Source organism: Schistocerca cancellata, chromosome 3, assembly GCF_023864275.1.
Source record: "Schistocerca cancellata isolate TAMUIC-IGC-003103 chromosome 3, iqSchCanc2.1, whole genome shotgun sequence".
NCBI lineage: Eukaryota > Metazoa > Arthropoda > Insecta > Orthoptera > Acrididae > Schistocerca > Schistocerca cancellata.
In genome coordinates this window covers 526,352,563-526,376,780 of record NC_064628.1, presented here as the reverse complement: position 1 = coordinate 526,376,780, position 24,218 = coordinate 526,352,563, and the positions used below count along the sequence as shown (strand labels likewise).

Below are 24,218 nucleotides of genomic sequence, written 5' to 3'. Positions count from 1 at the left end.
CACCAGGTGCAAATTGGCGCTGTACACTGTTTATATGAATCTATGACATCCATGCTCTCGTCTGACAAGCTATAACGTGAGTGAACAGTATGGCTGTCGAGAACGGAGACAGTGTGGAGTTAGTGCTGCAGTGACGGAGTATCGCCGACTGAAAGCTCTGAGGAGAGGCCCAATGTCATTAAATAGTTGAAAAAAGATCATACTGAAATTTGAAACCACGGAAGATACTGATGACGTTACTATTGCTGTATCTGACTATACAGCAGATGCCCCGGGTAATGCTAGTGCTCCTACAGTGTCACGAAAATTGTCCATCCTATAGTTAACAGCACAGAAAGTTTTACGTTCTATTTTACGCTGTCATCAGTACAAGATCCAGATGGTGCAGTAACGGAAAACTTATGATCTGCAGCAACGTTCTGAATTTTTCTTCGGTTCCTAGCATGGATCGAAGTTGATGACTCGTGGCCGGGTAATATTTTACGAAGTGACGACGAAAATGTTACACCGCTGAGTGCAGTGAACACACAGAACAACCGAAATTTGGTTATTGCTATGCCATGCGCTCTCCACGTGTGACCGTGTTGTGATTCGTAAGCACCTTAATTGTCAGTCCGTTCGTCTTTCTCCTAAGAGAATACACCCAGAGGGTCTGCCAGGTGCACCCTGACTTTTTCACGTTACCGTGACCGTCTTGAACAGCAAGTGATTTCTGCTTTTGAACAGCGCAACTGTGTGGAAAGCACTGTTTCCATCAAAGATGGGGTAACACGTCATGACGCTCGACGAGCAAAATATCTGTTTAATGCAACCTTCCATCAACGTGTTATCTCCAGAGATTTTCCAAATGCATGGCCTGCAAGATCAACTAATCTGAATTTATGTGACTTCTTGGCTCTGGGTGTATGTGTGTAGCAGGGACGCGTTCGGTATCTACGAGATCTGACGTCCAGTATACACGAACACTTTGGTCTCATTCCACAGCAAATGCTCTATGCAACTACTGATCACATCGTTTTACGGACGCAGCATCTCGTCTGGTGCTCGTACTGAACAAATTATGTAAGCGGCGGTTAATAATAAAATCTAAATTATGCCTTTCTCACTTGTTTGACCTTTTGCACCCACGTCCCATTCCTAATCCATTACAGATGGAAACATTTCTATATGTCTTTCTTGCATTGTACCTCGTCCTAACAGCGACTCGTCGACAACGTTGGTGTCACTTCTGCGACCCAGAAAACAATTACGCGTTCATTTCTTTTATAAGCTATAAGCTGGCTACTCCGGGAGAAGGAGGCGGCGTTGATTGGCTCAGCGCCCAATGTGCTACGAGTCGATTGCAAGCTTACGCACCCAGCATTCTCTGCTCAGCGGTGAAGTAAAAGTGTTTCATCAGTACTGACGGAGCACTAAGTGAAATGGGCAATGACAGTGCACGGACTCTGTCGCCGCGTTGTAGAAGAAAGCTTAGCATCGTTCACCTGAACGGAAATCGAGATGGCCAGAGGGCTAATCCGGAACCGCGCTGCTGCTACGGTCGCAGGTTCGAATCCTGCCTCGGGCGTGGACATATGTGATGTCCTTAGGTTAGTTAGGTTTAAGTAGTTCTGAGTCTAGGGAACTGATGACCTCAGATGTTAAGTTCAAAATGGCTCTGAGCACTATGGGACTTAACATCTGATGTCATCAGTCCCCTATAACTTAGAACTACTTAAACCTAACTAACCTAAGGACATCACACACATCCATGCCTGAGGCAGGATTCGAACCTGCGACTGTAGCAGTCGCGCGGTTCCGGACTGAAGCGCCTAGAACCGCTCGGCCACCGCGGCCGGCAGATAGTAAGTCCCATAGTGCTTAGACCCAGAGGGCTAATCTCACATTTGGACGAATCGAAGTACACATACCTGACATGCCATCCTGGGTAAGTTAGCTCCTGGTTCTCCTAAGTTACTTAAGCAAATTCTAGCATGTCTTTTAAAAGGACACAGCCGATTTTTTTCTCATTCTTCTCCAATCGGAACTTCTATTCCGTCACTAATTACCTTGACACTTATGGGACTTTAAACCCTAATATTTATTTCTTCCTTCATTTGTGACAGTTACAGTATAAATACTTTGTTAATTTAGGCACATTATTTACAACATCTAAAAAGTGTATTTATTTATTTATTTTCGATAGCGACGAAGAAACTGTATAAAAGGAACTCTAATAAAGTACCGGGTGGTTATAATAGAAGCGCAGCTATTAACAGAGGTCCAGCGAGGGCTGTAGTTATCGTATGATAGCGACGCTTGGCAGATATTCTAATGCGTTAAAGCGGAACCAACGTAGCTGAAAAGAATTGGTTCCAATTTTGGCCACCGTGTCCAAATCTTGCACTGTGAATACAAGAAAGACGTATAGAAATGTATTCATATGTAACGCATTAGGAACGGGATGTGGGCAGGAAAGATCAGACAAGTGAGAATGGCATACTGTTTGGTTTTATTATTATCCGCCGCTTACACAATGTGTTCAGTATGAGAGCTGGAGTATTGGACGAGATGCTGTAAAGCGCCAGATTTGCACCTGGTGGCCAAAATTATTTTTATTGGGATATCTACCAAGTTTCACTATCATAATATAATTACAGCCCACACTAGACTTCCGTGAGAAGTTGCGTTTTAATTATAACCACCCGGTATATTTAAGAGCAATCGGAGTCCAAGATCCAGGCTTAACTGGTAATGTTCATCTCCTCCTTGTTCTTTCTTTATATCCAGTTATAGAACACGCTGTTTCAACCGTGTCTTTACTTAATATGCAGCAAAGTACTCTCTCCTTCGTTTCCTGTGAGACTCCTTTCTTGGCTTCCCTGGTTTTTCTTGGAAACACTGGTGCGATCCCTTCTAGAACAGATCATTTCCTGAAGGTTTTCATTTGTGATATCCACTTCTCGAAAATGTTCAAACTCAGTAAACCAGGAATCATTCGTTTCTCTGCCCAGAAAATATCTGAAAACGGGCTTGCTCACTCAGCTTGGGTTCATTCGTGTTACAAGACCACAGAAAGTAGTCTATCTTTCCCTCAAAATGTCTGATACCTTTTGCACATGCAAGCAAATATAGTTTGTTGTTTACTTTGCTTTTTGTGCTCACCATTTCTCTCTTATCAGGCCTGGATACTAAATTCTCGAACAGATAATTCCTGTTTATCGTGACACATTCTGAGGCGTAAGGAGCCTCTGATCTAGTGAAAGCAAAATAGTGAATGAACTTTGCCGTAAACGAACCGGATCATTCGTTTTAAACATTTCGTCTATTGCGATGCCGCTTTTCTCTTGTTGATCCTCAATGTGAAGTCTCCTGTCTCAAGAAGTTGGATTCTCTCTTCTCACTTGAACTTCCTTGTCAGCCGAATTTTTCCCTGATCTTGATATAGCTACCTGAGTCTTGAGTTGACGTTAGTAAAAAATTCCGTTTTCTGAAATGAAATCTAGAGGCTCGTCTTTGTACATCAACGGATGTAAATATCAAAAACACAGGAATTCTCATAAAGAGATTAAGAGGTATGCAGAACATAATTTATGACATTATAAATGAACACCAACAATAATTTAATTACCACAGTGAGTACATTATATGAGTAAAGGGAAAAATCATAACTTCCTATCAACGCTAACGCGGGAGCAGAGCTCTTAATGCACCTGTGACCATGCTTCGTTCGTAGTGCACCTACTGCTTTAGCCAAAGGTTTCCACTGAAACAGTAGACTTTTCAGAATACGTTAACGCTTCCCCATAAAATAGGGATGAAAACACTGCAGAATTCGCAACCATATCGTCTCCGAAAGGCTAAAAGACTTTATTATGTAATGACGCATATCACTGACACATAATTTTTCATTCTTAATTAAACAGTCTGTAACACTGGACAATGTCACTTCACCAATTCGGAGACAGATACTTTTTGATTTCTCATGGCTAACTATTCAAAAGGGTAGCAAATGTGTCACTTCCAACAACATCGGGTGGTTGAAGATTTGTTCGTGAAGCTATGAATTTTTTGACATCCATCTTTACTCACGTATTCACGAGTATATCCCTTTAAATTCCGACACTTTTCACAAAATTTTAAGTTTTTCATCGAATAATTTTGAGATGGGGTTGCAGTCATGTTTTCTTACAAGCACCTTTGAACAAATTAATCAAATTAACTGACAAGTGGAGGCCACGACATTGGGTATAAATTTTAAGGACTGTGAAGTGGGCGGGGTATTAATAGCATGTGACCAACTTTTGACCCCGGTAGGTGATTTGAAACCACTGTCAGTGAATAATGTCCGTGGTTGATGTCTCTCAGCCCATCAGCGCACGGACCTACGAAAACTCGTTCTACACGTAATCAGACGTGAGACGACAGCAGGTGGCTGGTTTCCCGGTAAGCGTGCCGGGCTCCGCGAGGAGTGGCGCCGGCCTGATAGGGTTCAGCTGTGTGGCAGCAACAAACGACGTGGGACGCCCGTCGATCTGGGCGGCCTAATAGAGTATCGCGGCGCATAATGGCGGCGGATCTGGGGCGCCGCCTGGTACACATTGTGTGGGCTGCGAAGGCGGGGGTCACGTCGGGACAGGTCGCGCTGCCGCACGCCAGGGCACCGCTCTGCGACGCCACAAACCTGTACCCTTTTCGCTCATTTTCCTTCGTGCAAGATATCCTGCGAAAAGAAGTTACAGTGAAACTGTTAAGTGTTACACTCAAATCCTCTATTGAAGAACACGACACGCCAGTCTAATAGGGAGCACGATCTGATAAATTTTCAAGTTTTTTGCATTTATGTTTAAAACTATCCTGACATTTACAACATGTTCACATACGTATCAATAGGAAACAGACATATAAATAGTGCACCCTAAAACAATTTTTTTAAAAAAAAGCACCGCCATGGAATTACCCGAATGGGACGGAAAGTGGTCGATGTGATGTACTTCTACAGACAAGCACATTAATACAGATTTAGAAAAATCAGATGATGTATACAAGAGAAAATGCTTCACAAATTGAGCAAGTCAAGCCGGTCGCTGTGGCCGAGTGGTTCTAGGCGCTTGAGTCCGGAACCACCCTGGTGCTACGGTCGCAGGTTCGAATCCTGCCTCGGGCATGGATGTGTGTGATGTCCTTAGGTCAGTTAACCTTAAGTAGTTCTAAGTCTAGGGGGCTGATGACCTCAAATGTTAACTCCCATAGTGTTTAGAGTCATTTGAACCTTTTTTTTTTGTTGCGCAAGTCAATAACGAGTTGGTCCACTTCTGGCCCTTACGCAAGCACTTATTTGGCTTGGCATTGATTGATATAGTTATTGGCTGTTCTTCTGAGGGACGGCATGTCAAATTCTGTCCAGTTGAAGCGTCAGATTGTCCCGAGAAGACCAGAGAGCCGCCACGCCCATAATACTCCAAAGGTTCTCAAGGGAGAAGATCCAGCAACTTGCTGTTCAATGTAGGGTTTGGCAAGCACGAAGACAAGCAGTAGAAGCAGTAGAAACTCACCGTGTGCGGTCGGGAATTATCTTGCTGAAATGGAAGCTCAAGATTGTTTGCAATGAATGGCAACAAAATGAGGAGTACAACATTGCCAACATACCGCCGTCGTGACAGCCACAGCGGTCCTGTGCTGTAAATAAATGACACCCCAGACAATCACTCCTCGCTGTCGGGCTTACGACGGTCGACAGTCAGTCGGTGCCCCACCGCTATTCGCGGCGCCTCCAGACACGTCTTATCATTCACTGGAGTAGAATTGTCTCCAGAGATGAGTCCCACAGAATTAAGCCCCAAAGACCAGCGAAGACAACGGTGCGATACCAACCTGACTGTCCCGCGCCATACGACCCGACAACTTGGAGTCATGACCTGGCGTGCAACTTCATTTTATAGCAGGATGCCTTTGGTTGTCATCTGCCCTTTTGTACCTTGTCTACGAGATACTACCGCCATCTGTAATGTGCATATCGATATCCCATGACTCATGTCATCTCATTGTGCGTGAAATATCACATAGGGTGAAAAGTATTATCAGAGTGCTCGCTGACTAAGCTGTTGTCTGAAGGAAGGTATCACCGTTGGATAATCGTTAGGGGACCAGAAAGACCTGGACAAATTTCCACTATGTGTAATGAATAATAGATCTCTTTAAGTGTGGATGAGTGTAAAACAATTCCTATAACAAAGAGAAACAGTCCGACACTATAGGATTACAAGGCTATTGTTAAACATCTTTAGCATATCACCTCGTATAAACATTGAAAGATATCTGTAATTGAAAAGCGACGTACACGTGCAGTCAGTATCAACAAAGATTAATGAAAGACTTGGATTTGTTGGGTGGGTTCTGGAGACGTATAGCGCATCTTCAAAGGAAGTGGCAGGCAAGACGCTGGCGCGACCTGCTTTAGGACATTATTCCAACGTTTGGAGTCCTTATCAAAGTTTGCATGACATATTCAATGAAGTCAAAGATGCGCTGCCAGGATACGAAAGCGTAACAGTAATGTTCGGAGAACTCAAATGGGTATGCTTGGAAAACAGATGAAGTCGCCAGACCCTGTTTGGTAATTTTGGAGAACCCGTAATGCAAAAGCAATGTGCGACCATTCTGCTTTGCCCATCGTATTCCTCGTATATGAATCGTGATCGGGATTAGGGAGCTCATTATGCGAAGAGGGTAGAAAATCGCTAGTAATGGTATGAAGTACTTTGCGCCATGCACTATACAGTGGCTTGCCAACTCTGTATGTAAGAGTAAATCAGTCTGTCAATTGAATATACCAAATCTATAAACGAGTCCACGGTCTTATTTGACATTTTATTCATAATTGTCCGTCATGACTGCACATTCTTATAGACTTTACAATATTACCGGCTTCAGCTTGCAGCTATCATCAGATCTATGACAAAAGAGGAAAAAAACTCTACTGTAACAATGAAAGGTACATAACAAGGATAACATGGCTGAGAGCCATCGCATTCGATTAGGAGTATTCTGATACGAGTATCAACACTAAATGCCTTGTACACGAAAGTACAGGAACAGGCGCTAGCGATGAACTGAAGAAGTCCTACACTTTTGCGAACACAATTTGTAGCCGACGGAGGACGCTAGTGATAAGGTAAGTGTCCAGCATCAGGCATTCAGTAGTTTAAAATAGGATGTTCATAGTTATCAATATTAATATAGTTACACATGGCTACAGCGTCCGTCTAACAGTGTAACATATTATTAATGTAATATATCCTACGCTTACGCAAACACGAGCTACAGCAAGTAGAGGGCGCTATGATGAGGTAACATAAGGGCCCCTACAAACGCACCAATTTATCGCCCGACAGACCGACCGACCGAGCAGTTTCATGGTAGCCTACACAAGTCACGACCGATTGCATTCAGCGATTGCAGCGCCGCCCTGTTGTGATTTAAAAAGTTTTCGGTGGTGTTGAGCCACAGTCATGCAGTATTTTTTGAAGGAATACACAGCCATTTAACTACATATTTCTGTATGTTTCCTGTGTTCAATATAGATTTCGGCTTTTAAGCCACTATCGAATACAGTGCTAAAAGCATGAATTTTTCAATATTTTGCTTTATGTTTTACTATTCACATATCCTTGCTTTCAGCATTCTATTCGATAATGGTGCGAAAGACGAAATCTGGATTGTACACAGGAAATATACAGTCAAATGGCGGTGTATTCCTTCAAAAAACTGTTGTCATTTGTTTATATGATGTTCATTGAGTTTTACTAGATCCCCTTTGCCTTTAAACAGTAACGGAAAGTGGAATTTTCCTTGGCAGTTTTAGAGGTAACAAGGTCAAAAAGTGGCCAAGAAGTGGCTAATGCGAACAAAGAAATCCACTCACGCTCTGTTACTTAAGAAGCTGATAGCCAATGATTTTCGTGATTATCTAAGAATGGATGAAACATGCATTTCGGAGCTGCTGAACATCGTCAGAACACTCGTAACGAGAAAGAACATAATCACGAGAGAGGCTGTAAGCTGGCGGCTATACGGGTAGCGGAGACTGTGTGGCGTGGACTGGGCGGTTTTTTAGGTTAGAGGGCCTCGGGAAAGTACGGGGTGGGCTGCAATCTCAAAGGGTGCATGGCAAATACAGGACTTGCTTGGATCAAGGAACAGTCGGAATTGTAGTTGTAAATTGTTGTAGTTGTGCTGGGAAAGTCCCTGAGCTTCAAGCGCTTATAGAAAGCAAAGAAGCTGAAATCGTTATAGATACAGAAAGCTGGCTAAAGCCTGAAATAAGTTCTGCGGAAATTTTTACAAAGTCTCAGACGGTGTTCAGGAAAGATAGATTAGGCAGAATTGGTGGTGGAGTGTTTGTGTCTGTCAGTAGTAGTTTATCTTGTAGTGAAGTCGAAGTAGATACTCCGTGCGAATTGGTATGGGTGGAGGTTATACTTAACAGCTGAACGAAGTTAATAATTGGCTCCTTCTACCGACCCCCAGACTCCGATGATATAGTTTCTGAACAGTTCAGAGAAAATTGGAGTCTCGTAACAAATATATACCCCACTCATACGGTTATAGTTGGTGGGGACTTCAACCTTCCCTCGATATGTTGGCAAAAATACTTGTTCAAAACCCGTGGTAGGCAGAAAACATCTTCCAGGATTGTCCTAAATGCTTTCTCCGAAAATTATTTCGAGCAGTTAGTCCACGAACCCACGCGAATTGTAAATGGTTGCGAAAACACACTTGACCTCTTAGCCACAAACAATCCAGAGTTAATAGAGAGCATCATGACTGATACAGGGATTAGTGATCACAAGGTCGTTGTAGCTAGGCTCAATCCGTTTCTTCCAAATCCACCAGAAACAAACGCAAAATAATTTTATTTAAAAAAGTGGATAAAGTGTCACTAGAAGCCTTCCTAAGAGACAATCTCCATTCCTTCCGAACTGACTATGCAAATTTAGAGAGGTGTGGCTCAAATTCAAAGATATAGTAGCAACAGCAATTGAGATATTCATACCTTATAAATTGGTAAGAGATGGAACTGATCCCCTATGGTACACAAAACAGGTCCAAACGCTGTTGCAGAGGCAACGGAAAAAGCATGCGAAGTTCAGAAGAACGCGAAATCCCGAAGATTGGCTAAAATTTACAGACGCGCGAAATTTGGCACGGACTTCAATGCGAGACGCTTTTAATAGGTTCCACAACGAAACATTGTCTCGAAATTTGGTAGAAAATCCGAAGAAATTCTAGTCGTATGTAAAGTACACAAGCGGCAAGACGCAGTCAATACCTTCGCTGCGCAGTGCCGATGGTACTGTTACCGACGACTGTGCCGCTAAAGCGGAGTTATTGAACGCAGTTTTCCGAAATTCCTTCACCAGGGAAGACGAATGGAATATTCCAGAATTTGAAACACGAACAGCTGCTAGCATGAGTTTCTTAGAAGTAGATACCTTAGGGGTTGCGAAGCAACTCAGATCGCTTGATACGGGCAAGTCTTCAGGTCCGGATTGTATACCGGTTAGGTTCCTTTCAGATTACGCTGATACAATAGCTCCCTACTTAGTAATCATATACAACCGCTCTCTCACCGATAGATCTGTACCTACAGATTGGAAAATTGCGCAGGTCGCACCAGTGTTTAAGAAGGGTAGCAGGAGTAATCCATCGAACTACAGACCTATATCATTGACGTCGGTTTGCAGTAGGATTTTGGAGCATATACTATATTCAAACATTATGAATCACCTCGAAGGGAACGATCTATAGATACCTTATCGGCATGGTTTCAGAAAACATCTTTCTTGTGCAACGTAGCTAGGTCTTTATTCGCACGATGTAATGGCCGCTATCGACATGGGATCTCAAGTTGATTCCGTATTTCTAGATTTCCGGAAAGGTTTTGACACCGTTCCTCACAAGCGACTTCTAATCAAGCTGCGGGCCTATGGGGTATCGTCTCAGTTGTGCGACTGGATTCGTGATTTCCTGTCAGGAAGGTCGCAGTTCGTAGTAATAGACGGCAAATCATAGAGTAAAACTGAAGTGATATCAGGTGTTCCCCAGGGAAGCGTCCTGGAACCTCTGCTGTTCTTGATCTATATAAATGACCTGGGTGACAATCTGAGCAGTTCTCTTAGGTTGTTCGCAGATGATGCTGTAATTTACCGTCTAGTAAGGTCATCCGAAGACCAGGATCAATTGCAAAGCGATTTAGAAAAGATTGCTGTATGGTGTGGCAGGTGCCTCTAAATAACGAAAAGTGTCAGGTGATCCACATCAGTTTCAAAAGAAATCCGTTGGAGTTCGATTACTTAATAAATAGTACAATTCTCAAGGCTGTCAATTCAATTGAGTACCTGGGTGTTAAAATTACGAACAACTTCGGTTGGAAAGACCACATAGATAATATTGTGGGGAAGGCGAGCCAAAGGTTGCGTTTCATTGGCAGGACACTTAGAAGATGCAACAAGGCTACTAAAGAAACAGCTTACACTACACTCGTTCGTCCTCTGTTAGAATATTGCTGCGCGGTGTGGGATCCTTACCAGGTGGGATTGACGGAGGACATCGAAAGGGTGCAAAAAAGGGCAGTTCGTTTTGTATTATCACGTAATAGGGGACAGAGTGTGGCAGATATGATACGCGAGTTGGGATGGAAGTCATTAAAGCAAAGACATTTTTCGTCGCGGCGAGATCTATTTACGAAATTGCAGTCTTCTCTTCCGAATACGAAAATATTTTGTTGAGCCGAACCTACATAGGTAGGAACGATCATCGAAATAAGAGAAATCAGTGCTCGAACAGAAAGGTTTAGGTGTTCTTTCTTCTCCCGCGCTGTTCGGGAGTGGAATGGTAGAGAGATAGTAAGTATGATTGTGATTCGATGAACCCTCTGCCAAGCACTTAAATGCGAATTGCAGAGTAATCATGTAGATGTAGATGTAGTAGATGTAGATGTAGATGATAGGCTGTTAGCTACGTTACGGTTTCTAGCTACTGGCAGAGGTCAAGAGAACCTAAAATTCAGTGCTGTTCTATCCCCACAATCATTATCTAAAATGATTCCTGAAACCACCAACGTGATTTATAGTTGCCTGAGAAAATAAACGATCGTAAAGCAAAATAAATACATGTTCAAAATAAATAAATGTTCATGTAAGCTTTATTAATTTATTTATGTATGAAGCATACAAGATACTAAAAATACATTTAAGAAATTCATTTCAGATGAGGAGAAGAAAGACTGCAAATGGTGGTGGCACACGTCATGTACTAAATACAATGCCACATATAAATGCGAAGAGAAATTGCCGCACATGGAGGTCGGCATGCGACATCTCATCCAGAGTCAAGACAAAAGTTTGTGTAGTGTAATCGTATCTGGTGCATTTTGAAAACGAGGAGTTAACAACACTGTCATATCATGCATCGTATCGGAATGTGCAGAGGGAACATGTAACTTTCCCGCCATACCATACCTGTCATCGGAGCTCCCTGAGTAAACTGCCGGTATATCAAACCCTCATCCACCATGGAGCTATAGTTATTTTATAGACGTCCGTTCCTTTTTCCTCCCCTTTTATAAGCAGAACATCATTTTATCACATGACAGTGGGATCCATTAAACGGCATGCATGTGTCTACTACCAACGGCCTTGCCGCAGTGGTAACACCGGTTCCCGTCAGATCACCGCTGTCGGGGATGGGCTAGCACGGATGAGTGACCATCCGGTCTGCCGAGCGAGTGGTGAAGTTGAAACGTCCCCTTAGAAAAATTAATGAATTACTGTGCTGATAAACCTCTTCAATTATTTGATTTTCAAACAGCTGAGCAGAACTGAACGTACTCAGACATTTCGCTCTTTCCCTATTCTGATCAACACTAAACTGAGACACAATATATTTTTAGCGCAACGCATTCTGACTTTTAATAATCCCTACAAAAGAATGGCCCTGACTAACAATAACCTATAATTTTCATCAATCACTTACCCCACAAAAATCTTCGTTACTGGAACTACTGCAATACAGCGAGTGCCAATACTGCCAGCTAAATAAAATATTCTAACTACTGAAGTCACTAACTAAGGCATAGTTAGCAAATGAAAGATTTTGATAAAGAACAAACAATGTATTTACCTTAGTAGTGTTCAAAAGTCATAATATATATAGCAGTTCATGACATCCAGTCTAACCAATGTACTGTCTCTGATGGACACACGTCCAGATCATCCGCTCTCAAAATTCCGTCATCTCTCTCCCCACATCCACCACTGCTGGCGGCTCACCTCCAACTGCGCAACGCTACGCGCTGTTTAACAGCCAACTGCCCAGCGCTACAATGGCGAATATTGCAACAATGCCGAGCAGCCTCAGACTGCACACAGCACAGTCAGTGATTTTCATATAGAGCGCTACATGTCGTTACCAATGTAAAAACCTAAACAGTCTACTTACAAAGTATTCGCAAATGCATGGTGGTCGGTTTGATTATCTTCTCGAAAGTTAACGTTGCTCGTGCTGGACGTCAAAGTACAAAACTGAATTATTATGCATAGCATAAAGTGCACTATAGTGTAGCTTACGTATTGTGTTTTTTGTTCCTCACTGCCTACAGACGATATTACTGAATCCACATTATTTTCTATTGGCTTTATTTTTGTGTCGTGGAGAAACAAAGTCATCGTTTACGTCCCTAAGAATTTCACGTTATGTCGTAACATTTAAATGGAGGAAACAGCAACAGAAAGAAAAAGATACAGCATTGTGAAATTGTAAATTGGATACAATTTGATGCTGTAACTGAAAAATGTTTGGCGCGAATGCGTCTCGAGCATCGGCGAGTTTGCATATTTGTTCTTTACGACACTGCCGAGTCTCGCTGAACTAATGGAACAGCTCCAGTACAGCCCAGAGTTCATGCTAGCTGTTCTTGGGCACCCTTCACGCCGTTACAGCGTTGCCAGAGTCTGTTTTTTTAAATCGCATTTATATAAAAGCCACTGGCGCGGCTACGTTCTGTTAGGTAAACTTTCAGAAAAATCCAACACTTTGCTCTTACTAGTAGAAGGTTTGGATATAGGCTGGATTTTTAACAGTTAAAAGAATTAAGTAAGTATTTTTATGAATAAATGTCAATTGACTGTCTTCTTAGGTTTTACGTCCTATACGCATTGGAAATAAAATGTGAAATCTAATCTGTCTGTTCTGTCTGTATGTCGATTCTTAAATTTAATTTCCGATAAGTATCGGAAATAAGAACCAAAAACCGAAATACAGAACATCGATAGACTTTTACTCTCTCTCTCTCTATGTGCCACATCAACCATTATGAATTCGTTGTAAATGAAACAAGTACTTCATTTTTTGCACCTCTATTGCTATACTCTTTGCATGACGTGTCGCACAAACATCTCCAGTCTTCAATTTTTTTCAGAAACTCTGTCAACGTTTCGTCCGCTTTGGCACTCTGCAGAACAGCATTTAATCCCGTGTGGTGTGTCAGAAGACGAACCTTTGTCGGGCGGTTGGCCGACAGCGCTGCACACGACACAATTGGTTCGGTGAAGTGGTGGAAAGGGGCGGCCTCGGCTGCCGTGTGGTCCTACCCGCCCTACATCCCGACAGGGAAAGTTCATCGGTCGGTCAGTCAAAACGCCTACACGCGTCCAATTTGTTGGTCGCTCGATGTGTGCGTGTGTAGGGCCCTTAAGTGACCATCATCACAGATTAAATAGTTTAAAACAGAATATTCACAGTCGTTAATTAAAATCGTATCACATGAATAAAGAATGTGTGTGACTAACAGTAAAACATAAAATTTGATACAATATGTAGCAAAAAAATCCATACTTAAAATCAGAATGAAACGTGTCAAAGTGGTTTACATGTACAAACAATAAATCTTTTGGTATGACGAATGAAACACGACATTGTGTGACATGTGGCTTAATGAAATAGTACCTATTTCATAAAAAATCTCGATGGTCACAGTGCATGCAGAGAGTAGCCCATCCGGCGCTGCTTCTTGGCCCTCCTCTGCAGTGTTTTGCTTTCCTGTGGAGCTGTTCGTGGCGGCAGACAAGCTCAGGCCGGCCGAAGTGGCCGAGCGGTTCTAGGTCCTCCAGTCCAGAATCGCGCTGCTGTTACGGTCGCAGGTTCGAATCCTGCCTCGGGCATGGATGTGTGTGAAGGTTAGTTAGGTTTAAGTATTTCTAAGTTCTAGGGGACTAATGACCTCAGAAGTTAAGTCCCGTAGTGCTCAGACACATTTGAACCAGAGCAGCACACTATCACGTAGGCGCCCAGTGTACGGGGCACCGTGTCCAGCTGCTGCGGCACGCGGCGCTGTCGGCAGTAGTAAGCTCGTCAACACATCGAAGTAGGCTTTAATGTTAAACTCACTCCGTTTTCCGTTTATTATGCATGTACATCTCCATTTCCTCCAGTACGTTTAATAATTGTCCTTTCGGTGCCTTATGCGATGCTTTTAGATTATCCTGCACAGTTCCGGCCGCATGTTTATCTTTATAAAATGCGAACCGAAAGCACTTTTAATTTGACTGCACATGGAATCTTGAAAGCCCTTCCCGTCTGATCAATACAGAACCTTTCACAGTACTGGCAGTTGATCATCTAGACTCAGGATTTCAAGTATTTATTGCTGTTGTTGCCAACTTTTGACGCAGCCAGTCGTGCTTTTTGCCTTAAGCTCTATCTTAACTTTAGTTCTTCTGAAAACTTACACAACTCTGTCGGATAGTGCACCACTGTACGACTTGACAAGAAACCTCTTGTCGACTTGACCTACGTTCTCCTTCTTGTCCCGTATTCCTACTACATTTTCTTATGTACGTTTTATGCATCACGATCCCTATATCCGTTCACCCTGGCTACATGTTCAGCTCTTCCGCTTCGTCGTTTCAGTCGACTAGGCTTTTTAACGTTCTGTTAATCATGACAGTAAAATATTCCCATTTAGGGTGACAAGATTTTGCGTGCCAAAACCTTTAGTATTGGGAAAAAAAATCATATTGTTTCAGTTCGCAGCTCAAGTTACTCGGCAGGCAGCGCCAGCGCAGGAGGAGGAAACAAATACGAAACTGAAAGGGGAGTATTCACAAAGACAGAGGGATGTATGGCCTGTCCCTAAAAAAAGATTCGCCACCTCATGTGCACAACAGCTACAGCATCTCGGCCACGGATCTGCAACAGCCTGCTCCACCAGCAGTATTGCCGTGTATTACAACCACATTGCTACAACGTTGGTTCAAACGGCTCTGAGCACTATGGGACTTAACATCTGTAGTCATCAGTCCGCTAGAACTTAGAACTAATTAAACCTAACTAACCTAAGGACATCACACACATCCACGCCCGAGGCAGGATTCGAACCTGCGACCGTAGCGGTCGCCAGTTTCCAGAGTGAAGCGCCTAGAACCGCTCGGCCACACCGGCCGGCGCTACAACGTTGGTGCAACATTATTGCAACCGAACATTACCGTAAAATATGACCAGTGATGTCGCACCCTTAGACACAGTGACACCTTGCTCGGTAGGTAGAGAAGGATATGAAGGGGAAGGAATACGTTCTCACCTAACATTCACGACTACAGCGTTAGAAAACTTCTGTGATCATAACTGACAAGGCTGTAAGACAAATGATACCTTACATTATCGAACATTTATAAATATTTTGAATTCAGGCATTGCCACTATATACATTGAGAGATACTGTAAATATTATCAGTTCGAGGTATCTTTAGTAAGTAACTCTTGTGTAACACTGCGGCTTTATTCTGACTGCTGCTGGTAGAGGAAATATTGATCAGTGGAAATCTGACTTAAAACTGATGTGTTACTGCAACTTCTGCATCAGTTGTTCAAGTCGTCTTCGTTAAGTGTTACAAAGAACGTCACGTTAATCTCGACAGCTGATAAGATGAATCACTTTAGTTTGCTACTGGTTTTGACCACAAATAATCTTTCTGAGGCACAGAAGTCATCTCCTTAGCATCGGTATTAATCACGACAACGGTAATGCCCATACTGTGTCGGTGATAACATTAGTAATCCAATACAAGTTCACATTATATTATGAATGTTATTAAGCCCTTCTCCATTACAATAAAGGAGTATACACTAAACTTTACTATCATCTGCAGGTCTTTGTCAAAAATTAAGATGAAAATGTCTGGAAGCATCAGTATTTGAAAAGTAATACCTTCCAGTCTACTGCAGAATACCGCTTTAACATCATAGGTGTTGATCTTTCTTCCTTTTTTTTACTAATATTCACTACAGTGGCTGTTGCTTATACTTTACAAAACCGGTCTAAGTTTTCAAAATAAGTTGTGTATTTGAAAAAGAGCAATAATATTCTACACAACAGGTCTGTATTTTAACAAATTACAGTAAGACTAATGTTGTTCAACATATTTTTGATATTAGTTGCTATTCTACAGTCAGAAAGACACCTGTAATACGTTCTATAACAATTACAGGGAAGCCGGCCGGAGTGGCCGAGCGGTTCTAGGCGCTACAGTCTGGAGCCGCGCGACCGCTACGGTCGCAGGTTCGAATCCTGCCTCGGGCATGGATGTGTGTGATGTCCTTAGGTTAGTTAGGTTTAAGTAGTTCTAAGTTCTATGGGACTGATGACCTCAGAAGTTAAGTCCCATAGTGCTCAGAGCCATTTGAACCAATTACAGGGAAAACACATATTAGCTATCTGAAGGGACAAACAGTTCTAATAACAGCAACAGTACCAGTAATTTCAGTAAAAGTGTTTTGTTTCAGAAAGGAATAACAGTGAAAGTCGTAAATCAATGCGCCTCTGGTATAATTTTGTTGTTCTGCCTTATCAAGCGTGGTGGCTCAAATGGCTCTGAGCACTATGGGACTTAACTTCTAAGGTCATCAGTCCTTTTCTCTTTACATCCAATCTATAACACAGGAACCTGTCTAACTTTCTTTGAGGAATATTCCACTTCGTAGTCAGACTATAAGGAATTTCCTCTTAGTCCAATAATGAACGTTATAGCGAGTGTGGGGAAGGCTAATACCACATTTAAAGTAATCGCAAACAGACAATCGATATCATTGGTAGGTAGGCAGCTGTCAGCGATAAAGTACTCAAAAATAAATGAATGCTTACGTGACATAGAATAATGAATCCGCCAATTGATAAGGAGGATTAAGTCGCTCTCAGCTTGTGAAACGTTATTGAGATTTATGTGAATGCGCAGATGCAAACGATATTCAAAATATCTGAAAAATGTATGTCGAGTTGGGACTAACTTTCTGTCGATATCGCGGCCATTTGGTAGAGCATGTATGGGGATCGAAAACGTCCCTTCTTCCAGACATTCGGAGTTTCTGCGTACACAGACAGGGATCTCAGACCTGATCGTCCGAAATGCTGGTCCCGTGTCAGAACCACCATGTCACCTCGCTAGGAAAACAGTACGTTAATGTTGTTACATTTATGACTCACACCACAGACAAGAAACGCGACACTCTGCTGCAAAACTCGTTTAGATGTATCACCCGGTATGAAAATTCCGCCAGAGAAAAATAAATAGATCTCTAACGTGATCGATCAGGTATAGGTCTTGCAGATCTTGCATAAACTACTGAGCAAAGTTGGCGAGCATGTCTTATCGTTCGCATGTGAGAACCAAAAAAGTGTTGTCCGTTTTTTAGTGGTCATAAGGACAACTCCCGAATGCAAGTCACAGGAAATAGGTGGATTTTTGTAGAGAAAACTATATACATATTAACAGCTCAAAAACTCCACCTAGTACTGGTTACTTGCAGAAGACTCTGCTTTTTCACGTTTCAGTTAATCAGTGAACACTTGCTCAAATAGAAATGATCAACGCAACCATGTGTGAAACATGTCAGATGGTTTAGTGTTTCTAACATTGTTGTGAAAGACAAAATGAAATTTCGTAAAGGTAAGGTGTAAACGTCTGACAGAGCCGAACAAACTAACAGACATCCAAAGTATAATGGCTTACTTTAGTGGACTAAAGTATGCAATTACCATTTGTCTGCAGCAGGATGCAAAGAGGCGTAATTATCTTTTAGCTCAACTGCTAATGAGTCCTTGGGATACCACGGTATGAGAGAAATAAAATAGGATTTTATGAATTGGAAGCATAATTGTTCCAAATAAAAGAAAAACATGTAACATAGTCTGTGAAAAATGGCTTGCCTCGCTGATGTTGTATATGCACGGAGTCTCTTCCAAGTGAAATATTTTGTAGTGAGGATCGCTTCTCTTAACTATATAGAAAAACAATATATAATTGTATGAAGATGGTATCTGTTCCCGAAAGAACAGATATCATTGATGACCGTGCAGCTTCTCTAGAATGAAATGATAATTAAATCGAAACCCTTAGCTGCCGCCAGGTGTCGTTGATATACATCAATGGGGACAGCTGAAAATGTGTGCTCCAACTGGGACTCGAGCCCGGGATCTCCTGCTTACATGGCAGACGCTCTATCCATCTGAACCACCGAGGGCATAGAGCATAGTGCGACTGCAGGGACTTATCCCTTGCACGCTACCCGTGAGACCCACATTCCCAACTAGCCACAACCTACATTCGTAGTGTTCCTAATAGATATTTGCCCATTCACTCATTACTCGCACCAGACTAAGCTGACGAGTCCCGTAAGAGTTCGGGCAAAGTGTGCGCGTTCGCACAGAAGGAGGTCAATGGCCGGGTAGCCTTTAACTATATGAAGATGGTATCTGTTCCCGAAAGAACAGATACCATTGATGACTGTGCATCAATGGTATCTGTTCTTTCGGGAAGCGTGCAAGGGATAAGTCCCTACAGTCGCACGATGCTCTATGCCCTCGGTGACTCAGATCGATAGAGTGTCTGCCATGTAAGCAGGAGATCTCGGGTTCGAGTTCCGGTCGGGACACACATTTTCAGCTGTCCCCATTGATGTATATCAACAACACCTGTCGGCAGCTAAGGGTTGCGATTCAATTATCATTTCAATATACTATTGTATCGTTTAATCCATGAGCCACGTTGCAAATGTCAGCTGGCATCCACATCAGTGAATCCCTAAATGTTGTGATTAACAACATAAAGGGAAGAAACCGTTAAAACCTTCAGTTGAGAGGAACTCAAAACAGTCCAGTACGAAACTCCTAAAATTTTCCTTTAATACATCTCCGCCTAGTTCCCACTTTAGTACCAATCCATTCCCATCTTCTTTTTCTCCTTCTCCTTCCTACTTCTCCCTGCTTCTTCCCCTTTTATTTTGCCTTTCTTCTTTTTCCTCGCTTGTCACAAACCTGAGCCCTCATCGAAACATCAATCAAGGCACGCGACCTCGGCTGCCATACCCTACACAGCATTGCGTGTGGCTTCAGAAAAGGTTTCTTGAAGGATGACCTGTCAGGGTTTTGGGCAACTTCCGATTTTCTTCTGGTGCCAATAGGCTTGCCAGTTGGTCACATGGGTTTAAAATGGAGTGTGAAAGGAAGGAAGCACGACAGCACGGCAGTCACGTGATACGCTCTTGCGAAAGTGAATTGAGGGCAACTGATGTGTTAGAGGGAGATCAATCTTGTTGCCAGTGCTAGTGTTACGTGACTGTGGTGTCCTCAGATCTTGCATTGGCTGCCAGTGTGACTGTCAGTGTGACATAGGAGTGCAGGATGGGCAAGAAGTGACACATCGGCACATTCGATCGTGGTCGGCTCGTGAATTATTGAGGGCGTGAAGGCAGTGGTCTTTTTATGTGTGTATCGTGAGTGCGGAACCACCCACCAATGGAAAGTCATACCTGCAGAGCCCCACTATAGTGTGCAGATACCAGCGCTCAACACGTATACTCCCATCACTGCATGGAATAAGGCATGGAGACAACAACAGGGCTAATGCCACACAGGATGAAACAGACTTATGATACGTCTGCAATCATCTCTCGTTGCCAACCGACACATAGCCTGCAGTCCAGACCCGAGCTTGTGCGTTGTATATAGCGTGCTAAGGGCGACTTGTATACGCAAAAAGATAATGAACCATAGCACAGCTCCAGTGGGGGCCAGAGTCGCTCTCTAAAGCACCCGATTCGAGTCCTGAGTCCTACGGAACTCATCTGGGATGCCATCACGCGACTTCAACACACTTCGAAATAGTTCAAAGTCTCGTCTGTTCAGCAAGGTTACAGATTTTTCGTGGTTCGCTCAAATCACTTAAGGCGCATCACGCGAGTGTTTAATTGAAGAATACACAGCCAACTATATTCTGCATCCTCCCACAACACTTCAATTCGATCTCCAACGATCTTGCCATTGTCGCTACATTAAACCCTAATCTGCCTGTCTGTCTACCAGTTTCCGTATATGGCGAGGCGCAGTTGTGTAGTCATCGATCAGGATGTCGCGCATATTGTCTATCTTCCTTCTAATATCCAAGAGCCATGGGCAGTAGTTAAGTGGTCATGGATCAAGTTGGTTCCCCATCACCTTCACTGTCTAGCATATTGCCTGCCTTCCCTCCAATTTCGACGTGACATGGGCAGTAGCTAAGTGGTATGGATCAGGATGACCCTCCAATGCTTTCGCTGTCTCGGAATTCACTTATTTTCTTCCCAGTCTTCACGTGCAGTGGATAGCAGTTGAGAGGTCGTGAATGAGGATGACCTCCTAATGCTATCGCTGCCTCGGAATCAGCCTGTATTCTAACAAGTCTTCGTGTGTCTCATTAAGTTCTTTTGTGATCGTGGAGCAGGATGGCTCCCCAGAGCTTTCCCTGTCGGTAATTTGCATATTTTACTACTAGTCTTCATGTGTTACAGGTAACAGTTGAACGGTCGTGGAAGTTCCCCATCGCCTTCACAGTCTCAGAATTTGCCTATTTTCCTACCAGTCTTTAAGGTTTGCGGGCAGCATCAGGATGGATTCCAGTACCATCAATGTCTCGGAATCAGCCTATTTCCCAAGCAGTCATTGTGAGTCACGGTCTGTTGTTCAGCAGTTATAGAGCAGAATGGCTTCCCAACTCTTTCTATGCCTCGGAATTTGCATATTTTCCAACCCATCTGCATCCACCACATGTAACAGCTGAGCAGTCTTGGACCAGGAAAGTTCCTGAACGCATTTATTGTCTACCAATCTTCAAGAGTTTCGGGCAGCTTCAGAATGGATCAGCATGGCTCCCAAATTCTATCACTGTCTCGGAATCGTCCTACTTCCTATTAGTCTTTGTGTTTCACAGTCAGTTGCTTAGTGGTCAAGGAGCAGGATGGCACACCAACCCCTTTTTCTGTCTCGCCTATTTCTCAACCAGTCATGTATCGCATGTATTCTCAATCCATTCATTATCTCGGAATTTGCCTAATTTCCCTCCAGTCTTTGTGTGTCACAAGCGATGGTTAGGTGGTCATAGATTAGGATGGCTCTGCAACGCTTTCGATCTCTTGGAATTTGCGTACATGTCTATCAGTCTTCGTGTGTCACGGCCAGTTGTTTGGCGACCATGGAGCAGAAAGACTTCTCAACAGTTTCACTGTCCCGGAATTTGCCAATTTTCTTACCACTCTTCATGTATCGTGGGCAGCAGTTGAGCGGTCACGGATCGAGCTCTCGGCCAGTTTATGTCACGCTACGCACCACCACACAGGACGTTTGGGGTTGCCACACGCCACTAGGTAAGTTTGTTCTTATGCAATTACTCGTGAGTGTGTGTGTGTGTCATATGTGTGGAGTATTTTTGGAAGAAGCTGCAGAGCAAAGCGGGCCGGCTGCAGGACGCACCAGTGGATGAGGACGTTGCCGCCGCGCAGCCTGGCCGCGTGGATGAAGTCGTTGCACAGCGAGAAGTACTGCGTCAGGTTCTGGTCCGGCGTGTCCGACGCCATCACGCACAGGTAGTGCTTGTCCTGCAACACACGGGGCGCCGTCTCACTCTCCTCTGTCCTTTCCATGTAAATCACTTGGTCACGTTTCATTAACAACCGAAAGAAACAGTATAGATGAGAGATTTGTGGCTCTGAGATGATGCAAGGAAAGGGTTTTTTATCAACAAGACATTTGATCAGGCGAACATCAACTCGGCAACATGCCAATAGAACAAAAAATCCGCTTCAGTTACCAGTTATTTCTAATTTATTGCACCACCGGTTTCGAGGCGGAAGGCTTCGTCTTCAGGTGCCACAAAAGTACTATGGAAACATAATAATCGCCACATTGTGTTCCATAATTCTTTACCGGCACCTCAAGACGAAAGTTTAGGCTTTCAAATCGGTCGTGCAGTAAATTAGAAATTACTAGTAACTGGAGCGGATTTTTTTATTCTGTTAAGTTTTTCATCACAGTGGATGTAAAAATCTCACATAGTGTATTTGTAGAAACGTATCAGTCAGGAGAGAAACGAAATGTAGAATGACAATATTAATTGGATCACTACAAATGATATTAGTGTTTGGTATTTGTGACATGATTACAGGACGTAAAGGAAATATTATATTAAATATAAAAGTATTCATCCACTGCTCTGAATCACTGCTCCTGAAAGAGAATACATAAAAGCAATTGTAAAACTTGATATAATTCGTTTTCATTTAATAACTACTTCCACTACTAATATATATGTTTTAACAGATAGTGTGCGTATGTTGTTTCCTATTAATAACTTTAAATAGGAATATATTCTGTATAATTATGAGGTAATACTAAGAGCGGAGGGTTATCTGCAACTTGTACAGAAAACAGACTTCGTTTATGCGTATAGAACGACAGGAAAGTTAGGCAGTATTTGGGAAAAGAGTGAATTGATTATAGCAAATCACCTTTGTCATTCAGTCTCTGCATTATGACGTACAGGAAACCAACAATGAATTCATGGACAAATAATAAAAACTTTAAGGTTTGCCCATGACATAATAAGTCTGTCAAAAACCTTGGAAGATCAGGAGTTCGAAAGGGACAGTGCCTTGAAAAGAGGATATGAACATCAACAAAAGTATAAAAAAGGTAATGCAGAATACTAAAATCTGTGAAGGAATTAAGTTAGGAAATGAGGCACTAAAAATAGTGGGTCTACCTGGCGTAGCAAGAAACCTGATTCATCAGATCATTGATCCACGGTCCAGTCTTAATGGACCCGCACACTCTGCAATGGTTGGGTCAAAATACGGAAACATAGGGAGCTGCGAAGCCCCATGTTGAATTATGTGCGCTGAATGGTGTGATCCGAAACACTTCTAGCTGCGCCAGCACGGCTACTATCTCGTGAGATATGCCGCAAATCGCCGTCTATTGTACGCTACAGAGCGAGCAAGCCTCTGGTATCCACATTCCATGATGAGACGTGGGCACAGAACACACCGTCGGCTGCTCGTGGTTTCACCGACCTTCAACTTTCCGTCGATGCTTCGCCGTGTGCAGGATGCTCATTCCCAGACGTCAGACCATAATAATCTACTCTTTGTGAAAGACGCTTATGTCAGTGGATTTCTCCATTTCATCTACATCTACATACATACTCCGCAAACTTGTACTAACACCAGTCTCTTTCTTTTTCTGTTCCACAGGGTGCAAATTTTAAGCTGACAAACCAGAATAACTAGAAAAATAAGCTTCACACGAAAAAATGTGTAGAATCCAAAGTTCATTATTTTCGAGGGCGACATCTGCTGGTGCTAAAATTAGCCCGTCACCCCAGCCCCCTGGGGGTGGGGCGGGAGGAAACTTTAAAATTTAAATGGGAACCCCCATTTTTTATTGCAGAATCAGATTCTACATAACAAACTACGTACATTTTGTCTTACACGTTTGTTTTCATTCTTGGTAGTTGGCACTGTAATTCAAGAAAATCCATGTTCTCATTAATACAGTATTTGGGTCAACATTTGTAAAACTGTAATTACTCTCTCTCAAACACCACCCTAGGGGTAGAGATGGAAAGTTTTAATTTTAGCGAATCAAAATTTGCGAAGTAAATAAGTATTATTTATTTATCTGTAACCATTTTCCACGCAAAAATGAGAACATAGATTTTCTTGAATTACAGCGCCAACTACCAAGAATCAAAACAAATGTTTAAGACAAAATGTACGTAGTTTTTTTATGTAAAATATGATTCTGCAATAAAATATAGAGGTTCCCATTTGAAATTTTAAAGTTGCCTCCAGCCCCAGTCCCAGGGGGCTTGGGT

General features: G+C 42.8%; 1 protein-coding gene across 1 annotated transcript in view; it reads right to left on the bottom strand.

Moving 5' to 3' along the window:
• The window catches only part of LOC126176401 (uncharacterized), a 283,679-nt gene that overhangs the window by 140,222 nt on the left and 119,239 nt on the right, over window positions 1–24,218 (bottom strand). The window contains exon 3 of the mRNA XM_049923558.1: window positions 21,818–21,942. Within this exon, the coding sequence (XP_049779515.1) occupies window positions 21,818–21,942 (125 nt within the window). The remainder of the gene's footprint in view (window positions 1–21,817; window positions 21,943–24,218) is intronic.